The 22,939-nt window shown below is 50.4% G+C and overlaps 1 protein-coding gene across 3 annotated transcripts in view; it reads right to left on the bottom strand.

Moving 5' to 3' along the window:
• Positions 1 to 4,446: 4,446 nt before the first annotated feature.
• Positions 4,447 to 22,939, bottom strand: part of MAST1 (microtubule associated serine/threonine kinase 1) — a 35,230-nt gene continuing 16,737 nt past the window's right edge. For 2 of the 3 annotated variants that reach the window (XM_020994955.2, XM_020994954.2), the window contains 23 exons: positions 19,316 to 19,394; positions 18,770 to 18,930; positions 18,507 to 18,582; positions 17,637 to 17,846; positions 17,271 to 17,372; positions 16,827 to 16,959; positions 16,517 to 16,584; positions 16,324 to 16,409; positions 15,996 to 16,204; positions 12,287 to 12,425; positions 11,609 to 11,741; positions 11,338 to 11,503; positions 10,764 to 10,865; positions 10,549 to 10,671; positions 10,275 to 10,384; positions 9,943 to 10,109; positions 9,469 to 9,716; positions 8,363 to 8,551; positions 7,993 to 8,222; positions 7,157 to 7,279; positions 6,790 to 6,926; positions 6,343 to 6,527; positions 4,447 to 6,234 (listed from right to left, as the gene is read on the bottom strand). In XM_020994955.2, coding sequence (XP_020850614.1) covers positions 4,910 to 6,234; positions 6,343 to 6,527; positions 6,790 to 6,926; positions 7,157 to 7,279; positions 7,993 to 8,222; positions 8,363 to 8,551; positions 9,469 to 9,716; positions 9,943 to 10,109; positions 10,275 to 10,384; positions 10,549 to 10,671; positions 10,764 to 10,865; positions 11,338 to 11,503; positions 11,609 to 11,741; positions 12,287 to 12,425; positions 15,996 to 16,204; positions 16,324 to 16,409; positions 16,517 to 16,584; positions 16,827 to 16,959; positions 17,271 to 17,372; positions 17,637 to 17,846; positions 18,507 to 18,582; positions 18,770 to 18,930; positions 19,316 to 19,394 — 4,501 coding nt within the window. In that variant the 3' untranslated portion in view covers positions 4,447 to 4,909. The remainder of the gene's footprint in view (positions 6,235 to 6,342; positions 6,528 to 6,789; positions 6,927 to 7,156; positions 7,280 to 7,992; positions 8,223 to 8,362; positions 8,552 to 9,468; positions 9,717 to 9,942; positions 10,110 to 10,274; positions 10,385 to 10,548; positions 10,672 to 10,763; positions 10,866 to 11,337; positions 11,504 to 11,608; positions 11,742 to 12,286; positions 12,426 to 15,995; positions 16,205 to 16,323; positions 16,410 to 16,516; positions 16,585 to 16,826; positions 16,960 to 17,270; positions 17,373 to 17,636; positions 17,847 to 18,506; positions 18,583 to 18,769; positions 18,931 to 19,315; positions 19,395 to 22,939) is intronic. The other variant, XM_020994953.2, reaches the window with a different exon arrangement.

Raw genomic sequence — 22,939 nt, 5'->3', positions numbered from 1 at the left:
GGAAGAGAATAACTAGAAAAGGGTAACCAAAATGGTGAAGTGCCTTGAAACCATTTGGGGTCAATTAAATGAACTGAGGATACTTAGCCCAGAACGGATATGGACAGGGGACATGATAGATGTGCTCAAATGACTGGTGCAAAAAGCTGCTTGGGGTGAGGACTGCTAGAGAGTCAAGATGACAAACTGGACTTTATTCCGAGAGGGATAAACCAAGATGGTGGAGGACTGGAGACCATGCCATGCTAGCACCAGATGAAGGAACTGGGGATGTTTGGTTCCATTTAATTCAACAAACATTTATTAAGCATTTATTATGTGTAGAGTACTGTGCTAGATACCGGAGACACAAACAGAAAAACCAACAATCCCTGCCCTCAAGGAGCTTCCATCCTGAGGGGAGATAGTTTACAGGGGAATAATAAGTATACAGAAAAGCAAATTAATATGTGGAAGTTCATGATGCATACATATGTATTTATATAGTATGTATGAAGAAATACAAAGGGGAGGTTGGGGAAAGCACTAACCAGTGTGTGTGTGTGTGTGTGTGTGTGTGTGTGTGTGTGTGTGTGTATGTATCAGGATCAGGAAAGGCCTTATGTACTAGTTGCTAAATGAGCTACCTGAGACTTGGAGAGCTAGGATTTCCAAGAAGCAGAAGTGAGTTAGAAGAACATTCCAGAAATGGGGTTAGGGTTTTGAGGAAAAGGGGATGGGTTCCCTTTTGGTCATATTGCAGGGACATGCAAGAGGAAATTCTAGCAGGCAGGTGGTAAAGTGGGCCTGGAGCTAAGTAAGGGCTAAATGCATAGATTAGAGAGTCATAGGCATGAAGGTGATCATTAGATCCATGAAAGCTAATTAGGTCACCAGAAGAGACTGTAGAGAGGAGAACACAGGACGTGGTATTGTGGTACACCCATATATTGGGGCAGGACATGAATGCTGATCCAACAAGGGAAACTGAGAAGGAACAGTCAGACAGATAGGAGGAGACCCAGGAGAGACTAGTGTTACCAAAACATAGGAGGTGGTCAATAATGCCAAAGATTGTAGAGAGGTCAGGAAGGATGAGGATTGAGAAAAAGCTATTAGATTTGGCAATTAGGAGATCATTGCTAATCTTAGAGAAAGCAATTTCAATTAAGTGGTGAGGTCAATACTTGGATTTCAAGGTTATAAAGTTTTAAGAGTTTAGCTGTAAAAGGAGGGAAAAGAAATAAAGTCAAAGAAATGATATACACAATGATTACAACAATGTAAATGGAAAGAACAACCATTAAAACAAAATGAATATTGCAAAATTCCAAAGAATAAGCACGGCTCCAAAGAAGAAATAGAAGACACACCTACTCCAACCCTTTGCAGATGCAGGAGGTCTATGATTGCGGCACATTGCACATATTTTTCAGACTCTTTGGATGTATTGATCAGTTTGGCTGATTTTTTTGTCTTTAAAAATACTATTTGTTATATAGGATTACTCTGGATGAGAAAGGGAAAAGGGATAATGGAAGAAATTATAGTGTCATTAAAAAATGTCAAGACTTATTAAAATAATTTTTTAAGAGAGACCAACAATGGATAAATGATCAAAGGATAGGAGCAAACAGTTCTCAAAACAAAATTGCAAAAGTATTGAAATGGGGATCGTACGAGCACGTACCTCCCAGTGTTGTTAGGATCAAATGATCTTTGTAAAGTGCTCAGTGAAGTGCGGGGCACATAGTAAGTGCCACATAAATGTTAGCTATTATTTTATCATCAGACATATGAAAAATTATTCTAAATCACTGATAATAAGAAACACAAGTCAAAACAACTCTGAGGTTTGACCTCAGTAAATTGGGAATAGAATTTGTTCTAGTCAGAGGGGCTGCAAAAAGATAGGCACGCTGTGGGTAGAGCTGTGAATCACTTTGGAATTATGGGGAAGGGAGTGTGACTGAACTCTTCACACCTTTTTGCCCAGAGATCCTATTCTAGTAGGTGCATACCTTCAAAGAAGTGAAAAAACAGAAAGGTCTAGCATAAAAAAAAATATCCCTAACGGCACTTTTTTTGTGTGGTAGCAAAGATCTGGAGACAAAGTAGACAACCACTAATTCAAGAATGCCTAAATAGTGATGGCATGTTATTGCTCTGTAAGAATTGACAAATATAGGGGGCAGCTAGGTGGTGCAGTGGATAGAGCTCTGGCCTTGGAGTCAGGAGGCCTGAGTTCAAATGTGACTTCAGACACTTGATACTTACTAGCTGTGTGACCCTGGGCAAGTCACTTAACCCTGATTGCCTCACCAAAAAGCAAAAAACAAAAACAACAAAAGTTTTTAAAATGACATAAATAATTCAGAGAAGCATAAGAAGACTTAGGTGAATGAACACAGATTGAAGCAGAAGCACCAGGAAGAAAATATGCAGAATGATTACAGCGATGGAAATGGTTAAAGACAAAACACTATATAATGAAAATGATCACACGCAGCCTCTGAAGAGAGCCGACAACGTGCGCTTCCTTCTTTTTTTGCAGAGGTGGGGAACCATGGGAATCGACTATTTCCTTGGCTTTCAGATACAACATTTCCTTTGATCTTGCTCAACCGCTTTTTCTCCCCATGCTTAAAATATTCTGTTACCAGAGATGGCTTGATAGGGAAAAGAAAATAGTATTTTTAGAAAAAAAAAGGTGACTATTAAAATGAAAAAGATTTTTTAAGAGGCAAAGGATGAAAAACGGGACATTTCGGGATACATGATAAGTGTCCTGAAGTATCTGATTGGTTATCATGAGATGAAAAAGTACATGAATCCTGCTTGGACCCAGATGGCAAAATGAGCAAATACAGATGTTGCGGAGAAAGAAATGTAGGCTTTGTCTACAAGCTTCCTAACAATGAGGATTAGTCCCAAAGTGGAATAGCTGTCTGGGAATAGGGTGGAGATATGTTGTAGAGGTTATCTTGTTCGGGTATGAGTTGGACCCAACATATCTGAGGCCCTTTCCAACTCTGGGACTCTTATCCCCAACTCAGCTTAAAGAGAGGTTTCTCTTGCGGGTGAGACTTCAGCCCCAGCCTTGGACCACTCTGAGCTTCAGTGCCTCTCTTAACCGATTTGGGCCACATTTTTGCATTTATTTTTAGTTACCTGACCTTGCTTCCATTTCCTATACTTTTTTCTTTTTTTTTTAAGTGAGGCAGTTGGGGTTAAGTGCCTTGCCCAGAGTCACACAGCTAGAAAGTATTATGTGTCTGAGGCCAGATTTGAACTCTGAGTCTCCTGACTCCAGGGCCAATGTTTTATCCACCGCATCACCTAGCTGCCCCCATTTCCTATACATCTTTAAAAAAAAACCAAAACACATAACCACATTGTTCTTCTTGGCAGGTCCTCCTCTTCCTCACCAGAACTGTCTTATCAGAGCTTTCCATTCCTCTGGGGACAGCTTCCCCTGTAGAATCTTAGAGCAGGGAATCCTATCCTTTCAGCTTTCTGCCCAAATTGGATGTTGTCCACTATCTGTGGCAATCTCTAGAAAAGGGGTGGGGAAGCTGTGGCCTCGAGGCTACATGTGGCCCTCTAGGTCCTCAAGTGCGACCCTTTGACTGAATCCAAACTTGGATTCAAAGAGCTGCACTTGAGGACCTAGAGGGCCATATGTGGCCTCAAGGCCGCAGCTTCCCCACCCCTGTTCTAGAAGGATAACCCCCTGCCAAGGCTGCCATCATTTCTACATGACAGCTGGTTTCTGGTGAGTTGGACTGAGTCCAGAATAGGAGCTTTCCCTTTTCTCTACCTTTTGAGGAGCCAAGGCAAGGATTTACTTGCTACTCTGCTTTGGGCAGACAGCTCTCCAGCAGAGGTGCAGTGAATTGTCTTCTTCCATCACTCCTACAGCATGCTTACTTGCCAGGTTATTTATCTGTTTTCCACACTCACCCATCTTCTGGACAGGTGATCTTAAGTGTACTGTCATGACAAATACCATGTGTGTATCTTTCCATTGAGGCAGCTTGGTGGCACAGTGGATAGAACTCTGGGCCCACAGTTACTAAGTCCTGAGCTCAGATTGGGCCTAAGACACTTATAGACTACCTATGTGAGCCTGGGCAAGTCACTTAACTCCTGTCTGCCTCAGTTTCTTCAAATGTAAAATTATAATAGCACCCATTTCCTAGAGTTGTGATGTGTGTGTATATACATACATAAAATATTGAGTATATATACACATATATCATACATACATACTTACATACATGTGATATTTATAAAGCACCTGGAACATAGTAGGCGCTTAATTGTTCTCCCTTCCCTCTTCCCCCATTGAACTTCACCCCAATGCTCTCCACTATGACTCCTGTTCCCCTTGGGGATTCCCTCACTTAAGATAGCTTAACAGTGCTCTTCCTCAGCAGCCCACTTTATCTAAGCCCTCTAATCTGCTCCTTTGGGGCAACCCCACCCTTCTGTAGCTATATTTCTATATATAGCTCTATAAGTTACAGCAGAACTCAGCTATACGTCTCTCTGCAAGGCAACTTTCTTGGGTTAGAGTCTCTAGCTGCCCATGTATACTACATTTCTGAGTGCTGCCCCTCTTGGATTTTGTCTCCTGTGAATGAAGGCGTCTTTGCACCGAGTGCCCTTCTGTTGTGCCAGCTGCTGTGTGGTAGCTGACTTGGTAGCTAGATGGGCAGTTACTTCCCTCTCTGTTTTCTGTTTAAAACCCACTAGGTCAGATATCACCATTGCCCCTGTGACAGGTCCAGAGAGCCTGGAGCCCAGGATGCGTAACACGCACTTTATTTATATGTGTACATATGTATACAACCCACTGTACAATCTGGTGCCGCCCTCCAGTCCCATTTACAAAGGTCCGGAGGTGGGGCAGTGTCTGGGCCCGCCTTCAGTTCACTGACCCCTTCTTGGCCAGACCTGGGCCGGGCACAGGCTCGGTAGGGAGGCGGGTAGGCAGCCCTGACTCACTCTTAGGGCCTGGGAGAGCTGGCATAGGGAGGGCAGTGGGGACTTTTGGACGCCCTGGGTCAGAGCCGGGCCCATTCCTAGCAGAAGGTGGCAGGACAGGGGCAGAGCCTGGGAGCTCCGGAGAGAGTTTGGGAGAGAAGGGTTTCGTTTGGGGCAAGCTCAGTGTGGTTCTTTCTTCTACCACCTCCAGGACCCAACGCTCCTTGGCTACTCTCCCACCGGGGGCCTCCGGGGGAGGCTTACTGACCTCAGACTTGGGCTCCACAACAATGGGGACAGGGGGCAGGTCATTTCCTGGGCCTCCCCGGGGGGAGGTGGCTGCCTCACTGGCACTGCTGCGTCTGCCCACCTCGTACTCTTGTACTGGGCTCAAGGCCGCCTTGGCCAAGGCCCGGGCCGCCCCACCTGCATCCTCTGTCTGCACCCCCTGGTGCCTCGTGCCTGCCCCTTCTCGGTCCAGAGTCCGGCCTGGGGGTGGTGCCCTGGGTGAGCAGCCCCCTGACCATGGAGGCTCCCCCCTGCTGCTGCCCACTTCCCTTTCCTTGCGGGAAGACCCTTCAGGTTCTGGGACTTTGCCTGGACCTGGAGGTCCCGGACCAGCAGCTGGCTTTTCTTCCTTGGGACTGTCACCCTCCCGTGGCCCAGCTAGGAGTGGGTCTCCCCCACCCAGACTCAGGGGTGACTCTTGGCGGCCCAGTCGCCTCATAGGCGGGGGGCGTTGGGCCCCAGGCCCTTCAGCAGCAGCAGATGCGGGGCCTGTCTCGCCCTCAGCCTCAGCAAGGCTATGCAGTGCCAGCTCTCCATGGAAGTCCTTGCGGAAATCAGGGTGGCCCACCTCCAGACTGTGCTTACGCAGCACACCCTTCTTGTCAGTGCCCAGTGGGCAGCCCAGCTTCTCGGCAGATTGGACCCTCTTAAGAAGTGGGGAGCGGGGGGGCTCAGCACTCTTAGGGCGTGGGCGCACCACAGGTGGAGACGAGTGTAACTTGGCAGGGAAGCTTTGGGTGGTGTGGGAGCTGCCCACAGTGTGGCCAGGCAGCGGAGGTGGAGAGGACTGTGTGGGGGAGGGCGTGTGTGCCAGTGGAGACAGGGGGATGTTGCCAGCTGACTTGCAGCGGGCGGAGCGGTACTGCCGGTGCAGCTTGGGGGACAGGCCGTGAAGAGTGCTAGGCCGGATGTGGTGGGATGAAGAGGCTGGAGAGTTGGGGGTGCTGGAAGCCGGGGAGCTGCTTTGAGAAGAGGCACCTGCAGGAGAAGGAAGGAATTGTGGAGGGGAGCCTGGTGAGTGTACGGCCTAGGGTTCCTGCTGCACCCCTCCCGTTCCCAGTCCTCCCCGGCCAAGGGGAAGCATACCTAGGTAGGCCGAATCAGGCGTGGAGCGGTAACTGTGTGTGGGGGAGCGGGCGGGCAGGCCATGGGTCGGGGACCCAGGGAGGCTGTCGCTGGAGGACAGGGATCGGTTAAGAGATGAGAGGGAGCGGCTTGTGTGAAGGAGGTTGGACTGCTTGGCGATCTTGCGGAACAGAGAGCTGCGCTTCCTGCGATGGGCAGGAAAGAAGGGAGTTGAAAGGCCAGACGGAGCTACCCCTACTGCCACACAGCACAATTAAAAATTATCTAATGTCTTTGTTTTAGAGAAAGGGAAGTTGAGGCTTAAAGAGAAGACTGATGATTTGTGCAGGGTCACAGCGATGAGACAGTGGTCCTGTCTGGCTCCATCCCCTCACTCTATGCGCCTCCCCCCACCTCACCCCCCTACCGCTGCGATGACTCCTCAGGGCTTCGGCAGAGCACTCCTACCTCTCTTGACCCTCCTTCGCTGCTGGCCTCTTATTCCTCCTGGCCATCTTGGCCTTGTAGCTGCTACGCCGGGCAGGCCCAATGCGGATGGAAGTGTTCTCAAAAGGCGTGGTCGTCACAGCCACTTTGTTCCCACTCTGCCGATGTCAGGGCAGAAAGGGAACAGCTAGAGATCTTGTGGAACGCATACCACTGCAGGGGACCCTATTCCCGCCTCCTTCTCCTGAGTCTCCGCCCCTGTCCCATGGCAGCCTCCTCCTTTAGGGTGCCTTTCCTTTGGACCACACCAGCTCCTCCCCCATCTCTTCATCTCCCTGGGGGTGCCCAGCCCCTTAACACCCTTCTTTCCTCCTTCCCAGATCCTGACCTTGAGGATTAGCTCCACCACCTCTGGGTGCACCATCCCATGCACAGGCTCCCCATTGACATGGGTGATGAGGTCCCCTGCACAGAGTCCAGCCTCCTGCGCAGGTCCTCCTTCTTCTACGTGCTGTTGAGGGTAAGGAACAGCAAATAGTTATAGGGATCTCCCTTCCCCCCTGCAGGCTTTGTCAGGCCCTACCTGCAGTGGGGCAGTGGGGCAGGTGACTGGGGCTGTCCGTGTTGGGAGGCAGCCAGAAGTCCCAGCCCCCGAGTCCCACACAAAGCAATCAAAACAACTCCCATTTCTAGGGCCCTCTGAGATGTAACGAGCATTTTCCTCACAAGTGCAGTATAGCAGAATGCACGCTGTCTTTATCATCTGAGCCCTGGGTCTGTCCTCGCCATACATCTACTTACCCTGCACGTGCCCCTGAGTAAGCCATTTTACTGCTCTCAGGCACAGTTTCCTCATTTGCAAAATGAGGATGCTGGACCAGTGACCCCTGAGGTCCCTCCCAGCTCAGCAGCCTATGAACTTAGGATAAAAGCCCTGTGGGGATCGGGGCACAAGAAGTATGAACCTCATTTTACTGGTGAGGAAACTAATGTGCAGAGAGACCATGACTGAGCCAAGGTCCCACAGCTGGTACATTGAACCGAACTCTCACTCTTCTCTCTCCAGGTTCTGCCCTTGCCCACTGCTCCCAACCAGCAGCAGCAGGCTGTGTTAGGTGAGCGGGAAGCGGAGGGGAGTTCTGGGAAGGATCCTCTCTTCCCCAAGTGACCGCCGCCCCCACCCCCCCACCCCCGGCTCCCTGCGCTGGTAGGTCAGACACTCACCCATACAATGTGGTGCACACTATAAACATCTGAGTCCCCCATGTAGACGCGGATAGCCCTGAGGGTGAAGCCATACTTCTTGCCCGAGCGCTGGATAGTGATGGGGGAACGGAGAGCGCTGACGGCGGGGGAGTAGTCACGGCTGGGAGATGAGTCCCTCGATGACGGGTTGGAAGAAAGTGACCGAGGGGACATAGGACTGGCCAGGGGAGAGCTGCCATGCTGGTCTACTGTGGACACGGGGATTGTGGGTGGTCAGCAAATGGTGGTCACCATGAGGGAGACTGTCCTGCCATGCCAGGGGGTTCTGTTCTATCCTCACCCTCCCAATGCCAGGACTGAGCCCTGGAGGCCAGCCCCCCGAGATTACCTGTGGGAATCATGACCGACAGAGCAGTGGCAGATGCCGACTTGATGACCTTGCCCCCAGGACGTGAGGGCCGCTTCTCTGCGGGCTCTCCAGAGATCTGCTGCTGGTGCCTTGCCCGTCGAAGGACCAGGTCATTTGTGGCCTTGGGGGTTGATGGGTCTCCATCTTTGGGGGGTAGGGCCAATTCACCTGGTTGGAAGTAATGACCACTACAGCTGCCACAACTGCAGTGCCTTGAGGTTGCCAAGCACACTCCTCACAACAACCCTGGGAGCTAGGGAATAGATTAATGTTCCATATTTATAAGTAATAAAATGGAGCCACAGAGAGGTCCAGAGGCTTATCCAAGGTCAAAAGCTTGTGTTAGAATTGGGATTTGAAACTGGGTCTCTTGACTTCAGTCCAGAAATCTTTGTATCACATCTTTAAGGGATAGTATGGTGGAAAGGGGATGGAGAGAAAGGGGAAGAAGAAAGCACTGAATCCAGAGGCAAAAAGAGAAGTCAAGGGGGGAGCTAGGTGGCGCAGTGGATAGAGCTCCAGTCAGGAAGACCTGAGTTCAAATCCAGCTTCAGACACTTGACACTTACTAGCTGTGTGACCTTAGGCAAGTCACTTAACCCCAATTGCCTCGCCAAAAAAAACAAAAGAGAGAGAAGTCATTCCCAGGACCCTTAGGATCACAGGATTTGGAACCCAAAGGAACCTCAGAGATGATCTGATCCAACTCTCAACTACAGAGAAGGGAACAGACCCAGAATGAGGAAGGGATGTGCACAAGGTCATCTAGCTAGGAAGTAGCTGAGCCCTTCTGCCAAGGGAAGGGATGAAACATTTATTAAGCACTTACTATGTGCAGATGCTGTGTGAAACATTTTCCAAATATTTTCTCATTTGATCCTCACGACAACCCTGGGAGAGAGGCGCTCTTATCCCCATTTTACAGTTGAGGAAACTGAGCTGACAGAGGTTAAGTGATTTGTTCAGGATCTCACAGCTGGATTTGAACTCAAGCCTTCTTGATTTCAGGCCCAGTGCTCAATGACCTTTGCCAGCAGCAGCCTGGGCTGTGGGGGAAGTGGGGAAAGACAAAAGTGCACACTTACCGGGCTCTGAGTCTCCAGTGCTGGGGGTGCTGTCCCCTGCAATTCCATCCTTGGGGGCTCTGCTGTCTAGACTCCCAGGGGGGTCAGAGCTAGGCCGAGGAGGCCTCTGCACCCTCCCTTCATCCTCATCCTCCTGGGGAGCACTAAACCGGCTGGGCTCCAGGAGGGCTGAAAAGCGGCGGCGCGCACCCAGTGGGGGACTGGCCTCCCCCTCTAGGAAGGATGACTCGGAGGCTGACAGGCGTTTGCTAGGGTAGGAAGGGCCAGGGCAGTCAGAGGCAACATTTGGACTCAGTCAAAGACCTCCCATTCTAAGTGACTCCTATGCCCCAGCATGAGAAGAGAACCCAGAGGATGCCCCTGTCCCGCTCAGCCCCACAGCCTCTAGCCCTCTTTCTGGTTTGGATTCCATCCCAATCTTCCAGCCCAGCCCCTTGCCCCCTACCCCCAGTCCAAGGTTCTGCCCCAGCTCACATCTCAGGGGACCCCCCCCTCCAACTCTTGTCGCGCAGGGTGAGGCCGCCCAGCCCCTCCCGCTTGCTGGCTGCCTTCTCCTCTTGGCTCTTGGTGCTAGCTTCCCGCTTGCCACTTGTGGGAGGTTTGGGCTCATGTTGGGACAGCTGTTCCATGCTGCTATATACCTGGCAGGGAGGATGGATCGGCCCTCAGGATGGAGTCCTGGGTTTTTGCCCCCAAAGCCCCGTCTCCCGTGAGCACAGAAGGCACCCCTGGATGAGCTCCCTGCTGCCCTGGGCACAATGGCAGCCCCTCCCCAATCTCCTGTCTCGGGGCAGGGGGGAACTTACTTTGCTGAATCGGGGAGAACAGGAGGAGAATTGGCGGATTTCCACAGGCTCATCCTCTGTTGTGTCATCTTCGTCATAGGAGTTGATGTGATGATACCTGTCAGAGCGGGCTGGGGGCCACCATGAGCATTGGGGGCATGTTGGGGAGGCAGGGGCGGCTCCTCCCTAGCCCTGTGCCCTTGGGGTGAGGGGGGCCCTGGCCTCTGCCAGGCCCTCCCCCTCCCTCAGGCCCCAAATGGACACTCCCAGAGAGTGGCTTGGTCTGGGAACTCACTGTCAAAGTAGCTGGTGTCATCCTCTGACTCCAGATTGGGGATGAACTCTGCCTTCTGCCGTAACAGGCCAGTCCAGTCCAGTTCCCGGAAGAAGCTGTGCTCCTTCACTTCAAATGCACCACCTGGGTGGGGGTTGACAGTAGGCCCTAGGCAGGGGGCCTAAGGGTTGTCCAGACCTTAAGAGGGACACCCGATGCCAGGCAGACCTCCTTACCTGCACCCAGGCGCACCAAAGGGTTGGTCTGTAAGAGGCAGGATATGAGGAGCTGGGCATCAGCAGGCAAGGCCTCCTCCCCCTCAGGCCACAGAATGTCATCTGCAAGGAAAGGAAGGGAGGGATGAGGGAAGAAAGCAAAGAGTGGGAGAGAAGGAAGGGGAAGGAACCAAACTCTTGAAACCCACAGCATCAGCAAGGAAAGTGAAATTCCATCACATCCTATTGGTGGGATTAAGTCCAATTGTGTCAGGAAAGAGTGAGCTTGGGCAAAGTCCATGAGCCTCTTCAGCCCTGGCTCCCCCATCGTCCATGTGCTCACCCTCTGGACATGGCCTGGGAGTACTCTGTATCTGATCTGCAAACATGCTGCCCCACCCCTCCCTGTAAAATCCCCCCCTTTGTCAAGGCAGGGACCCTTTCATTTTGGTCTTTGACCCCGGCCTCTAGCACAGTGTCTGGCACATAAAGTGCTGAGGTTTGTTAAATGAACGTGAGCATAAGTGACTGCCCATGTGGACCAAGAAGGGGCGGCCAGTGGCCAATCGGTAGGACAATGGACAGGCACACGCACCACTGATGACCTGCCCAAACAACTCCTCGGGGGTGTCTCCAAAGAAGGGCACACAGCCCACCAGGAACTCATAGAGGATGATGCCCATGGCCCACCAGTCCACAGGCTTCCCGTAGCCCTGACGCAGGATCACCTCGGGTGCGATATACTCAGGTGTCCCACATACCTGTGTGAAGACCATCAGCTTCCTGGCTCTGTGCCTGCTGGGCCCCAGCCATGATCCCCAAGTCAGACCCTTCCCATGCAAAGCCCTGCTGCCACCTCCTCCCACCTGCTTATCCAGGAACTCTCGGGCATCCTTCTCGATGTGACCCTCATACAGGTTGGTGGTGAGGCTCATCAGGCCCATCTTGGAGAGGCCGAAGTCGGTCAGCTTGATGTGGCCCATGGAGGTGATGAGGAGGCTGGGGGTATGGGGGCACCTCAGAGATACCAAGCCCCATCCCACCCCAGCCTGGCATAGCCTCAGTGAGTCCCTCTCAGGAGACAGATGCCTCCCACAGGCCCTCTCAGTGCCCACCCCCTGCCCAAGCCCATGGGCACAAACCTCTTCCCACTGTGGACCTTGACATGCCAATGAGGATTAGGGACTGGCAGGGATGGGAAGCTGGGGACTATCCATGATTGGAGCTGGGGAGCAGTGAGTAGCAGGATATGAATTAGGGAGAATAAGGGGACAGGACAAGAACAGTGAATAGGAAGTGTGGAAATTTGAGAACTTGGGGGGAGTTGAAAATAACTGGGCAAGGATTTAGGAGGTGGGAAAAGAGGGAGAGTGTTGGAAGAATGGCAAATGGGGATAGGGCAAAAGGAATTGAGGGGTAGGTGAAATCTAGGGATATGGGGAACCTAGAGGGTTAGGGAGTCTGGGATTTTGGAGAGTGAGGAAGTGGAGGCCTGGGACAGGGTGGGGCCAGTGGGAGGTGGGGGGCAGTAGGGGGTCCCCTACTTGTCAGGCTTGAGGTCTCGGTGCACGATGCCATAGTTGTGCAAGTACTCCAGTGCCAGCACTGTCTCTGCGAAGTACATCCTCGCCATCTCCACAGGCAGGGCCCCAATGTTCTTGAGCAGCGTGGCACAATCACCTCCTGTAAGGGAGGGCCCTCTATGTGTGTGGCAGGGAGGGCAGGGCCAACTGCCCTTTCTCACTATCCCCACAGCTTGCTCAATAGCTGCCTTTTCCTTTGTTATGAATCTCAACCTCTGTGCCTGCGTCTCATCACATCTGTGCACATGGCAGAGGGCTGTCTCTCCAGGTGATAAGGGCCACGTCTGACCCGGGTAGCTCCCTTCAGCAGAGCCCTACCTACGAGATGGGGCTCTCAACTTCACCCTCCTCTCTGTTCCCTCAGCACATGACCTTAGCTCCCACTTTACTGAGGAAATTGAGGCCATTGGTGAGAGAGACCACATTTTCTCCCATCTAGACCCCTACATCCTCATCTATCTCTCATCTTTTGCTACAGTCTCATAGGATGAGCTGGCTCTTCTCCTTTCCAAGGCTACTCTTTATACTTGTGCCCTTAAGCACCCACGCTCTCATATCCTTCAGGAGTGTGCCGCCATGCAAATTCCATTTCTCTCTAAACTACCATCTCTTCCTGTATGTTGGCTCCATTCCCACTGCCTGCAACATGCCCATCTTCCTCTATTCTGAAAACAAAAACAAAACACCTTCCTTTGCCACTGTCACTTCCTCTAATTAGCATCCTCTGTCCTTCCTCATCACTGACAAACTCCTAGAAAGAGCAGTTTACACTCCCTGACTCTATTTCTCCCCCACACGTTCACTCGGCAGACCCTTGCAATTTGATTTCACTCTGCATTTCACACTGCAATCACTCAACTGAAACTGCTCTCAACCATCAGCATCTCTCTCTCTCTCTTCCTCTCTCTCTCTCCCCCTCTCTCTCCTTCCTCCCTCCTTTTCTTTCCTTCTCTGCCTCTCATTCTCCCCCTCTTTCCCACTCTGTCTCTCATTCCATCTCTGCCTGTCATTGTATCTCCTTGTCTCCTCTGAATCTGTCTTTGTCTCTCTTTAACCAGTGACCTATTAATCGCTAAACCAGCTGGCATTTTCTCAGTCATGGAAGGATAGTCTAAGGTACTTAGTAGCCATTTTGTTCAACTTGTGCCTGAACCAAAACACCTTCTACAATGTACTCAAGAGTGGTCATTCAAACCTTGCTTACAAAGCTGCAGTGGGGCAGGATCCACCCCCTCGCCCCACCAGCAGGACATCCCACTGCTGGACAGCTCCACCTTTTCCTGATATCCAGCCTAAATTGGTCCCTTTGCTCCTTGTTCTGTCCTCTGGGGTCGAGAAATATGAATCTCTCTTCCCCAAGAACATCCTTCAAATACTGGAAGACAGCTACCAAGTCCACCCCCCATATACACACACACACAGAAACACTCCATCTTCTCTTCTCCAGGATAGAAATTGTCAGTTGTGTCAACGGATCCTCAAATATCAGGAACTTCAGGGTCTTCATCATCCTGCCTACCCTCTTCTGGGTACTACCCATCTTTCCCTTCCCAAAATGTTACAGATCTCAATCCAGTGCTCCAGATGTAGTCTGATCAGGACTGGGCACTGATCACAGTTACAGACCATCACTACTTTACCCTGAATGCCAGCCCTCTCTTAAGGCAGCCTGAGATTGCCTTAGCTTTCTTGGCTGCCAGATCACCCTGTTGGCTCATATTGAGCTTGTAGTCTATTAAACCCCCAGATCTTTTTTTTTTTTCCCATGAGCTGCTATCTAACCCATCCCTCCCCATCGGGTTCTTGTGAAGTTGATTTCTTGAACTGAACTACCAGACTTGACATTTATCTCAAATTTCACCCTCTTAGATATGGCCCAATGTCCAAGCCTGTCAACCTCCTTTTGTAGCCTGTCATCCACTGTGTCACGCATCTCTCCATGCTCTGTATCACCTATAAATTTCATAGAATCATAGATGTCATTCTAGAAGTCATCGATAAACATGCTGCCTAATCTGTTTTCTAAGTCTGTGATAGAATCATTCAATAGATAGAATGTAAGCTCCATGAGGGCAAGGAACATTTCACTTTTGTCTCAGTGTCTCTAGAGCCTAGCAGAGAACCTGGCATAGAGTAGTGCACAGGGCCAAGCACAGAGCCCTAAGGTATCCCACTGGAGACCTCCGTCCAAGGTGACATCAAAGCAATAATGATTACCCTTTGACTGTGGCCATTTACCCACCTCTGAATTCACCTAATTAGTCATTGTCTACTCCACAGCTACCCATCTTTTCCATGAGAATATCATGAAAGACTATCAAATGCTTTGCTAGAATCTAGAAAAATTTTATCTAACCTATACAAAAAGGAAACAAGGTTAGTCCAATATGACTTATTCTTGTTGAAGTCATGTTGCTCTCTGTGATCACTGGCTTTTCTGGATTTTATTAAATATGCCTTCAGTGGCACCTTCTAGAAATTTGCCTGAAATAGAAGGAAAGCTCACTGACCTATAGTTCACAGACTTCAATGTTGTTGTTGTTTTACTGGGCTAGTTGCACTTCTCCAATTTCATGGTGCCCTTCTTTTCTCTGTCATCTTTCTCCACCCTCCTCCATCTCCACAATCACTAACAGTGTCCCAGCAATCACATCTGCCAGTTCTTTCAGTTTTCCAGAAGGTGGCTTGTCTGGGCCAGCTAAAGAGACCTCATCATCATCTCTCTTAACTATTTCTGCACTTATCTTGCCTTTTTCTAGCTTCTCACGGCCTTTATCATCCCTTGCTACACTATTAAGGGCAGCTAGTGTGCAGTGGATGACTATTGGGCCTGAAGTCAGGAAGATCTGTGTTCAAATACTGTCTCAGACACTTACTAACTATGTGACCCCGGGCAAGACATTTAACCCCGTTTGCCTCAGTGTCCTCATCTGCAAAGTGAGCTGGAGAAGGAAAAGGCAAACCACTCCAGTATCTCTGCCAAGGAAATCCCAAATGGGGTCACAGTTGGATGCAACTGAACAACAGCCTGAACTACTGTAATAACCTGTGTCTAAATCTCTTCCAGCTCTACTCCATCCTTCACAAAGCTGGTCGTTTTCTGCTCAAAAAAAGGGGCTCCCTATGGCCTAGAAGATAAAGGACAAATTCCTTAGCCTGACATCTAAGGCCTTCTACAACTTGGCTTTATCTAATCTTTTTTATTTTTACTTTCCTCTGGGCAAACTTGATTGTTAGCGGCTCCCTAAACTCAACCACTAGCCTATGAGCATTCTTGCAGGGAATTCTCCATGCCTGGAATAGTGTGGCACCCTCTCTTCATCTCTGCCTTGTCATCCTTCAAATTCCAGCTCAGGGGCCCCCTCTCCTAGGAAGCCTTCCTTCTCTGATGACTTTGGATGACAGTAAGCTGCTCTCCCTTCTCAAGTTTTCCTAGAGCCTTTTTTCCAGGCTTCTACATCGCTTCTGACCTCAGTCTAGCTTGTCTCCCTTGTGCATTGGGCCCTTCCCCTCCGCTGGCCTGTCAGCTCCTTAGGGGTAGTGTCTATGTAATGTTTGTATCCCCAACACCGAGCACAGCTCTTTGCACACAGGAGGTAGTTAATATATTTGTTGATTTGAAATAAATGGTCTTGCCTGGGCTGGTGGCCAGTGACCACTCCTGGCCTACCTTCCACATATTCCATGACCATGCAAAGGTGGCGCTTGGTCTCAAAGGAGCAGAACATGCTGACGACAAAGGGGTTCTCAGCAAAGGTGAGGATGTCGCGCTCCACGAATGCCTGCTGGATCTGGTTGCGAAGGATCAGGTTCTGCTTGTTGATCTTTTTCATGGCAAAGCGCTGGCGTGTCTCTCGGTGCCTCACCAAGTACACAGCCCTGCAAGGGGGGCATGACTAGCATCCCTTCCATCCTCTCCTCCCCCTGCCCCGGCTGCTTCCCTTCTGACCTCCTCCCCTCTCCCCACTACCTGTGTGGCCTTAGCCCTTGGCTCTTACCCATAAGCACCATTGCTGATGAGTTTGATGGTCTCAAAGTCATTCTCACCAGGGGGTTTCTTGGCCTTGGGGGTGGCACCACGCCCCTGGAAGGACAGAAAGGATCAGGGAGAAAAGAGGTATCAGGGAAAAGAGAGGTGTCTTAGGCTCCCCTCAGACCCCTGCCTCTGCCAGGGATGTCACTTCTGCTTACCTCTGCAAAGTCATCCTGCTCAGGGGTGTTGGAACCTCCACTGTCTTGGTCCTCGAGGTGAACTACATCTGGGGAAGAGTGACATATTGGGGAGGGAGTCCAGTTTCCTGGATCACTCTCCCTAAAACCTACCCTTTGTATGTGCTAGGGTGAGGGTAGGGCAGGTTGGAGGGGTCAGACCTCCCTTAGGAACTCATATCATCCAGTTGAAGCCCCCGGATATCCAAACCCCAGCATTTTTCACCCCTACTCCAACAGAGGGTATAGAGGGTGGTCCTCCCAGAGCCAGCACCCTGACTAGACCTAGCACCTGGAAAGGGATCTCGGGTGAGGCCAAGCTGGCTGATGATGTAGCGAGGAATATCTGTCTTCACAAGGTGGCCTTCTTTGGCATGGTCCTCAGCTGCCTCCAATAAGTGGTAAAACTCCTCTGGGTTAAATTCCTGAGAGTAAAAGGAAAGCTGGGCACTGAGAGAGGATCGTATGACACCAGGCTCCTTCACTGCTCAGGAGACTAGTCAAGAGCAAGGTCATGGGGTGATCCCCCGCAGAAGCATCCAATTCAAGCCTCCCAGTCCAAAGGCTTATCCCCGCATCAGACAGAACAGGGTCCATCCCCTCTGAGCAGCTCCACTCTCTCTTCTGGAGGCACTCCAGATCCTCCATCCTTACCCCCCCATTCATCAGGATCTCTCCCCAGGCCTCCACCCTTGGGTCCTCCCAGCTCCCACAACCTTGCAGACCCTTCCCTCACCAGACACTCTAACAGCCGGGCTGGGCGAGAGATGATGATGAGCAGTTTCTTCACTAGCTGAGTGACAAAGGCAACTTCCAGGCTTTCAGAGCGTTCGTAAGCCTGAGGGAAAAGGGAGGAGAAGCAGGGCTAGAAAGGCCTAGTAGGGGAAAATTGGAATTGGAACAGGGGGAAGACAGGGTGAGGCTGGCCTGAGGGATAGGAGAGTGAAAGGGAATGAGGACACCCAGGGACGTGAGGACATAAGGACAGCTAGAGCTGGCCTAACAAGGTGAGAGGGGGGAAGGTCTGGGAGTAGAGAAGCCAGGGAGCAGGAGGAATGGCCTTAGGCCCCAGTGCTCTCCCCAACCACACTCCTGCTCTTACATCCTGTAGCAGCTTCTCCAGGTTCTCCTGCAGCTCATAGAAGTAGACAGTGGTGATGAGGCCATCATGGGACTTGGCCAAGCAGTCTCGGGCAAGCTCTATGATCTGGTGATGGATAAAGCTGAGGACGCCATCGGCCAGTGGGAGCACGCTCTCAGGCTCAAAGGATCGAGTAAATTCTCGAAGCTTCTCCTCCATCTGTGCCGTAGCCTGCAGGGCAGGGCAAGAGACTGCTTTGAGGACAGGGACTGGAGCAACCGGAGTGAGAGCTTCAGTAGGCTTGGTCCTTATGAGAAGAGGCTTCAGGGTCATGCCTGAAAGGACTCTAGGGTGAGGAGTCTGAGGAAGAGACACTCAAGGACTTGGGAAAGTAAGGGTACAGGACTTAAAGCTGGAAAAAAAAACCCTTGGAAAGCAGCTAATACAACCCCTCCTTTTACAGAGGAATAGATTTGGGTCCAGAAGGGAAGTGAAGTCACAGTCCAAGGTCACACAGCAAGTAGCTGAGCCTGAATTAGAATCCTCTGGTCTTCTGATTCAATTTTCTTCCCACCACACCAAGTGTTCTCATGTCAAATGAAGGACCCTGAGGCTGGGAACTGATGGGTGGGAATATGGAGTGAGGGTCTTGGCAAGGGCATTGGGGCCTGTGTCCGGGGGGGGGATGGGGGCCTGGTGGTGGGGGCACAGCATGCCAGTGTCTTCCTGGGATCTGGTGCCATGTCTTGGAGAAAAGGCCTGCAGTGGCAGAAAATGACCACTAGAGGGTGCCTGAAACTAACAGGCAAGACCAAGTTCCTTGGTAAGGTGCAGCAAGGCTACTGGTCAAGCTCTGGGGCAGTCAGCAACTGGAAGCTGTGCTGGCCTCACCTTGGGAAATCTCTCCTTGTACACATGGTTCATCATCACGATCTCATTGTCATAGGAGGAAGGCGAACGCCCAGGGCTGCAGGGAGAGGACATCTCATTCAACCTGTCTCTGAACAGGATCTTTCCCTCTCTGGCCCATCCATCTCCTCCCTCAGTGCCCCCTTCTGGGTCTCCCTGGGCTTCCTCATCAGGAAATGTCAGCTCATCCCTAGCCCAGGTCCTGCCCCTGTGCAGGAGGGGAGTCCCGGGAGAGCTGGCCTGACCTGAGGCTTCGGGAGCGGGGCCGAGCAGCAGGTGAGCGACGGCCCCCATCCTCATCTGGGATGCTCTCTGTGCTGCCAAAGTGCTTGGACAGGAAGTGCAGCTCATCCACCGTGGGCTGATAAGGGAGCTGGTGAAGCCGCTCTTGGGAGGAGCAGGACGACTGGGAAGCCGATGGGAGAATAAGGTAGAGAGAAGGGCAGAAGACTTAGGGTCACAAGTCCCCTTCCCCCACATATCTGCCCCACCCTCTGGACACCAAGTGCCATAGGCCAAAGTCAGAGATCACCAAGGGCAGAGAGATAGACACAGAGGCCAGAGGCCCAGAAATAAGCTCTTAGGGAAGGGCTAAAGCTATATTTTTTTTAGTAGAGATGCTTGAAGCCTGGGAGGATGGTTATATGGTGGACCCTGTTGATAGAAAGATCTACAGTAAAACTGGGGATGGGGCAGAGAATGTGGGGGAAAGAAAGAGAAGAAGTGAATAAGGAAAGCTGGTGAAGATCACTAGAGTCTCCTGCCTCCAGCCTCTACTTTTCCTCACTTACAGAGACTGTGGAGCTGGGTGTGTTGGTGCCATAGCCAGAGGAGGGGAGGGAAGCCAGAGACCAGCGGCGTCCATCTGCCCTGGAAACCAACCCATAAAAGCCTCAGAAGCAGCTGGGAGTGTGTTTCTCCCTTTCCATCCCTACACACACACACACACACACACACACACACACACACCCTTGCACTTTCCCCAGCAGTCTCTATGGGTATCTCCAGGATGCATACCACCCCTCATGAGACAAGATCGCCCCAGAGTCCCTGACCCAAACCAGAGACAGGAATAGTATATGGTGGAAAGGCAAGGCAAGAGAATACAGAGAGAAAGGAGAGAGAGGGCTGGGGAGATGGTGATGGAGAATGGAGGAGGGCAAATAAAAGGAAGAAAAATGGAGGGAAATCTAGGGAAAGGCAGAAGACTTGGAGGAGAAGATTGGGGAAGGGAAGAGGCAAGAAAATGGGAGGGAAGACTGGTTAAGGGACAAGGAAATGAAGAAGAGACTAGTGGGAAAGCAGAGTAAGAGACTGGAGGTAGAAGGAAAGAAATTAAGACTATATTAGGGGAAGTAAAAAGGGAAGGAGAGAAGGATTAAGAACAATGGGAGAGGAAATTCAAGAGAAAGACACTACAAGCAAAAGAGGAGTAAAGAGAGATAAAAGGGGGAGGCCAGGTGAGGGGGGAAATGAAGGGATGAGAATGGATGAAAGAGAAGATTGAGGGAGGAGAGAAGAAAAGGAAAAGAAGACTAGGGGAAATGAAGGGGAAGAATGAGACTAGGGAGGGGCAAGGAGTACAAGAGAGGAAGGAAAAATGAGAAAGACAAGGGAAAGGAGAAAAGAAGCAGAAGTGAGAAGGTGGTGGTGGGGAAACTAATGGCTGGGGAAAGTCACAGAAAATGGGAGAAAAAATAAAAGAGACCTGGGAAGGAAAGGAAGAGAGATGAGGAGAAGGGAGGAAGACTATTAAGTAGGGGGGATGTGAGACTGTAGAAGAGGACAGGAAGAAAAAAGGGAGACAATATATGCAAGACCCCATCCTCCTTTTCTTCTCTCCCTCTCTCTGTTTCTACCTGTCTCTGTTTCTCTGTTCTCTCTCTCTCTCTCTCTCTCTCTCTCTCTCTCTCTCTCTCTCTCTCTCTCTCCCTTTCTCCCACCTTCACACATAGTTCCTACTCTCTCCATCCCCCCACACATACAACTCATCCCCACCCCTTCCTCACTCAGTTTTCCCCACTCACTTTATACACAAGGTATATTCTAACCCTTCATGTACTCAGAGCCCCCATTCTCACACACAGTTCTCCCCATACCCTCTCACATACATTCATACATATGCCCGTCCCCTCTTGTATCCTCTCATTCACATGCCTCCATTCCTTATCTCTCCCACAGGTCCCTACTCCCTCTCATACTCTCGCTCATGCATCATGCTGTCCCCTTCACCCTCAATCCCATGCAGATTCCCATAAGCCTTCGAAGATACCTAATGCTAGCTCCTTTCAGCTTCATACTCACTCCTAGGTCCATTCCTACTCTCTTTTCTCTCACACACAGTCATCAACTCAGCCACCCTGGTTCGAAACCTTGGTCAACCTCAATTCTTCACTCTCTTTCATCCCTAAATCCAGCTGGTTGCCAAATCTGGTCAAATCTAGTATGTCTCAAATTTGATCCCTTCTCTCCAGGCCCTCATCACTTCCTGTCCAGAAGTTAGACTAGCCTCCTGACAAGCCTCCCTGCCTCCAGTCTCTTCCTTCTCCAATCCATCATTCACACAGATGCCAAATTGATATTTCTAAAATGAACGTGTCACTCCTTGGCTCAAGAAACTTCAGTGATGCCCTGTTACTTCTCTGACAAAATACTCACATTTCTGGCCTTTCACAATCTAGCTTTCGAGAGCCTTCATCTTCCCATGTCTCACACACCTTCCATTCCGGTCACATTGCTCCATGTGCTCTTTCTTAAATCTGATGTGCCATCTCCCATCTCTCTGCCTTGGCCCAGGCTTCCCTCCTCAGCATGACCCCTTGCACACTTGCCTAAGAGGATTTCCTGTTTCCTAGTGACATTAATGCTTTCCCCCCAAATTCCAACTTCTTTGATATATATGAATATAGACATAGTTGTATTTACTTATCTGGGTACATGTTGTTTCCCCCCAGTAGAATATAAACTCCTCAAGGGCAGGGACTGCTTTAGGTTTGTCTTTGTATCCCCAGCACCTAGTACAGTGCCTGGCACACAGTAAGCACTTAATAAATGCTTGTTGACTTGATCTGAATTCATTGGTCCCATCTCCGCCATACACACACACACACACACACACACACACAAAACCTCATCCCCCTGCCCCACAACTCACATAGACACAGCCTTATTTCTTCTTTCTCAAGTATGTACACATTCATACCTCAAGCCATCTCCTCTGCCTCCCTACACACATTCATTCATACACTGTCCCTTATCCCCCTTCCCCAGGAACACCTTCACATAAGGCCCTGCACTTCTCATACAGCCCCATCTTCCTTTCAGCCACAAAGAGCCCCTGTTCCTCATACACTCACACAACATATGCACTCACATGCATACATAAGGCACAATTAGACCTTAATCACACAACTCAACCCACCCTCCTCACCTATCCCCACCTCTCTGTTACATAAACAACCATCCCTATCTTCTCTCTCTCTCTCTCTCTCTCTCTCTCTCTCTCTCTCTCTCTCTCTCGCTCACTCACACACACAAACCTGTTACACACACACAAACCTTTCTCTGTCTCTGTCACACACACATGCACACACACACACATACACATATATACACACCCCTCTCATCTTTTCCTCTCTTACAGAACCCCTTCTTCTTTCACACTCACCTCTCTTCCCCTACATGTGCCTTCTCATACATTACTCATATATACCATCCCCACATACCTTCATATGGGTCTCCATCTCATTCCCTCTTGAACTTTCATACAAATCACCATCTCCCTCCCTCACACACTCATATACATCCTCATCACTCTATCATACACATATGTTCTCATCTCCTCTTAAAGACACACCCTCAGACATGTTTATATTCCTCAATACTCATATACTCATACATGTTCATAGCCTCACATGCACTCATATTTGTCCCTATGCCCATTCTTTCCCTTACACATGTACACTCATGCATGTCCTCACACCCCTCACATGAACATTCCTACCTACATCTTTCTCACATGCAGACCCTCTCTCCTCCCGTCACACACAGACTCCCCCTGTCCCTTTCACACACATAAACCCCCCATATCCCCTCACATTGCCTAACCTCCAACAACATAGACTACTGTTCCTCCTTCCTCACACCCAAGTTCCTCATAGCCAATCTCCTTCCTTGCCTCCCTCCCTTCCCCTCTTCTCTCACATGCTACCCACATCCCCATATCTATTTTCACTTCCCTTCACACCTTCAATATTCTCTGTCACCCTCCATCCTCTTTATTGCCCCCTTACACAATACTCATTCTCCTCTCCTCCACACCCACCCCCTCCCCTCCCCATTTCCTCTCTCCCCACACACCTATTTCTCTTCCTCACATAAACCCATATCTCCCATATTCCCATCTTCTACACAGA

Source organism: Phascolarctos cinereus, unplaced genomic scaffold (assembly GCF_003287225.1).
Source record: "Phascolarctos cinereus isolate Bilbo 61053 unplaced genomic scaffold, phaCin_HiC Scaffold_4;HRSCAF=312, whole genome shotgun sequence".
Taxonomy (NCBI): domain Eukaryota; kingdom Metazoa; phylum Chordata; class Mammalia; order Diprotodontia; family Phascolarctidae; genus Phascolarctos; species Phascolarctos cinereus.
The sequence above is the reverse complement of the archived record's forward strand: the minus strand, read 5'-3'. Positions and strand labels throughout refer to the sequence as shown.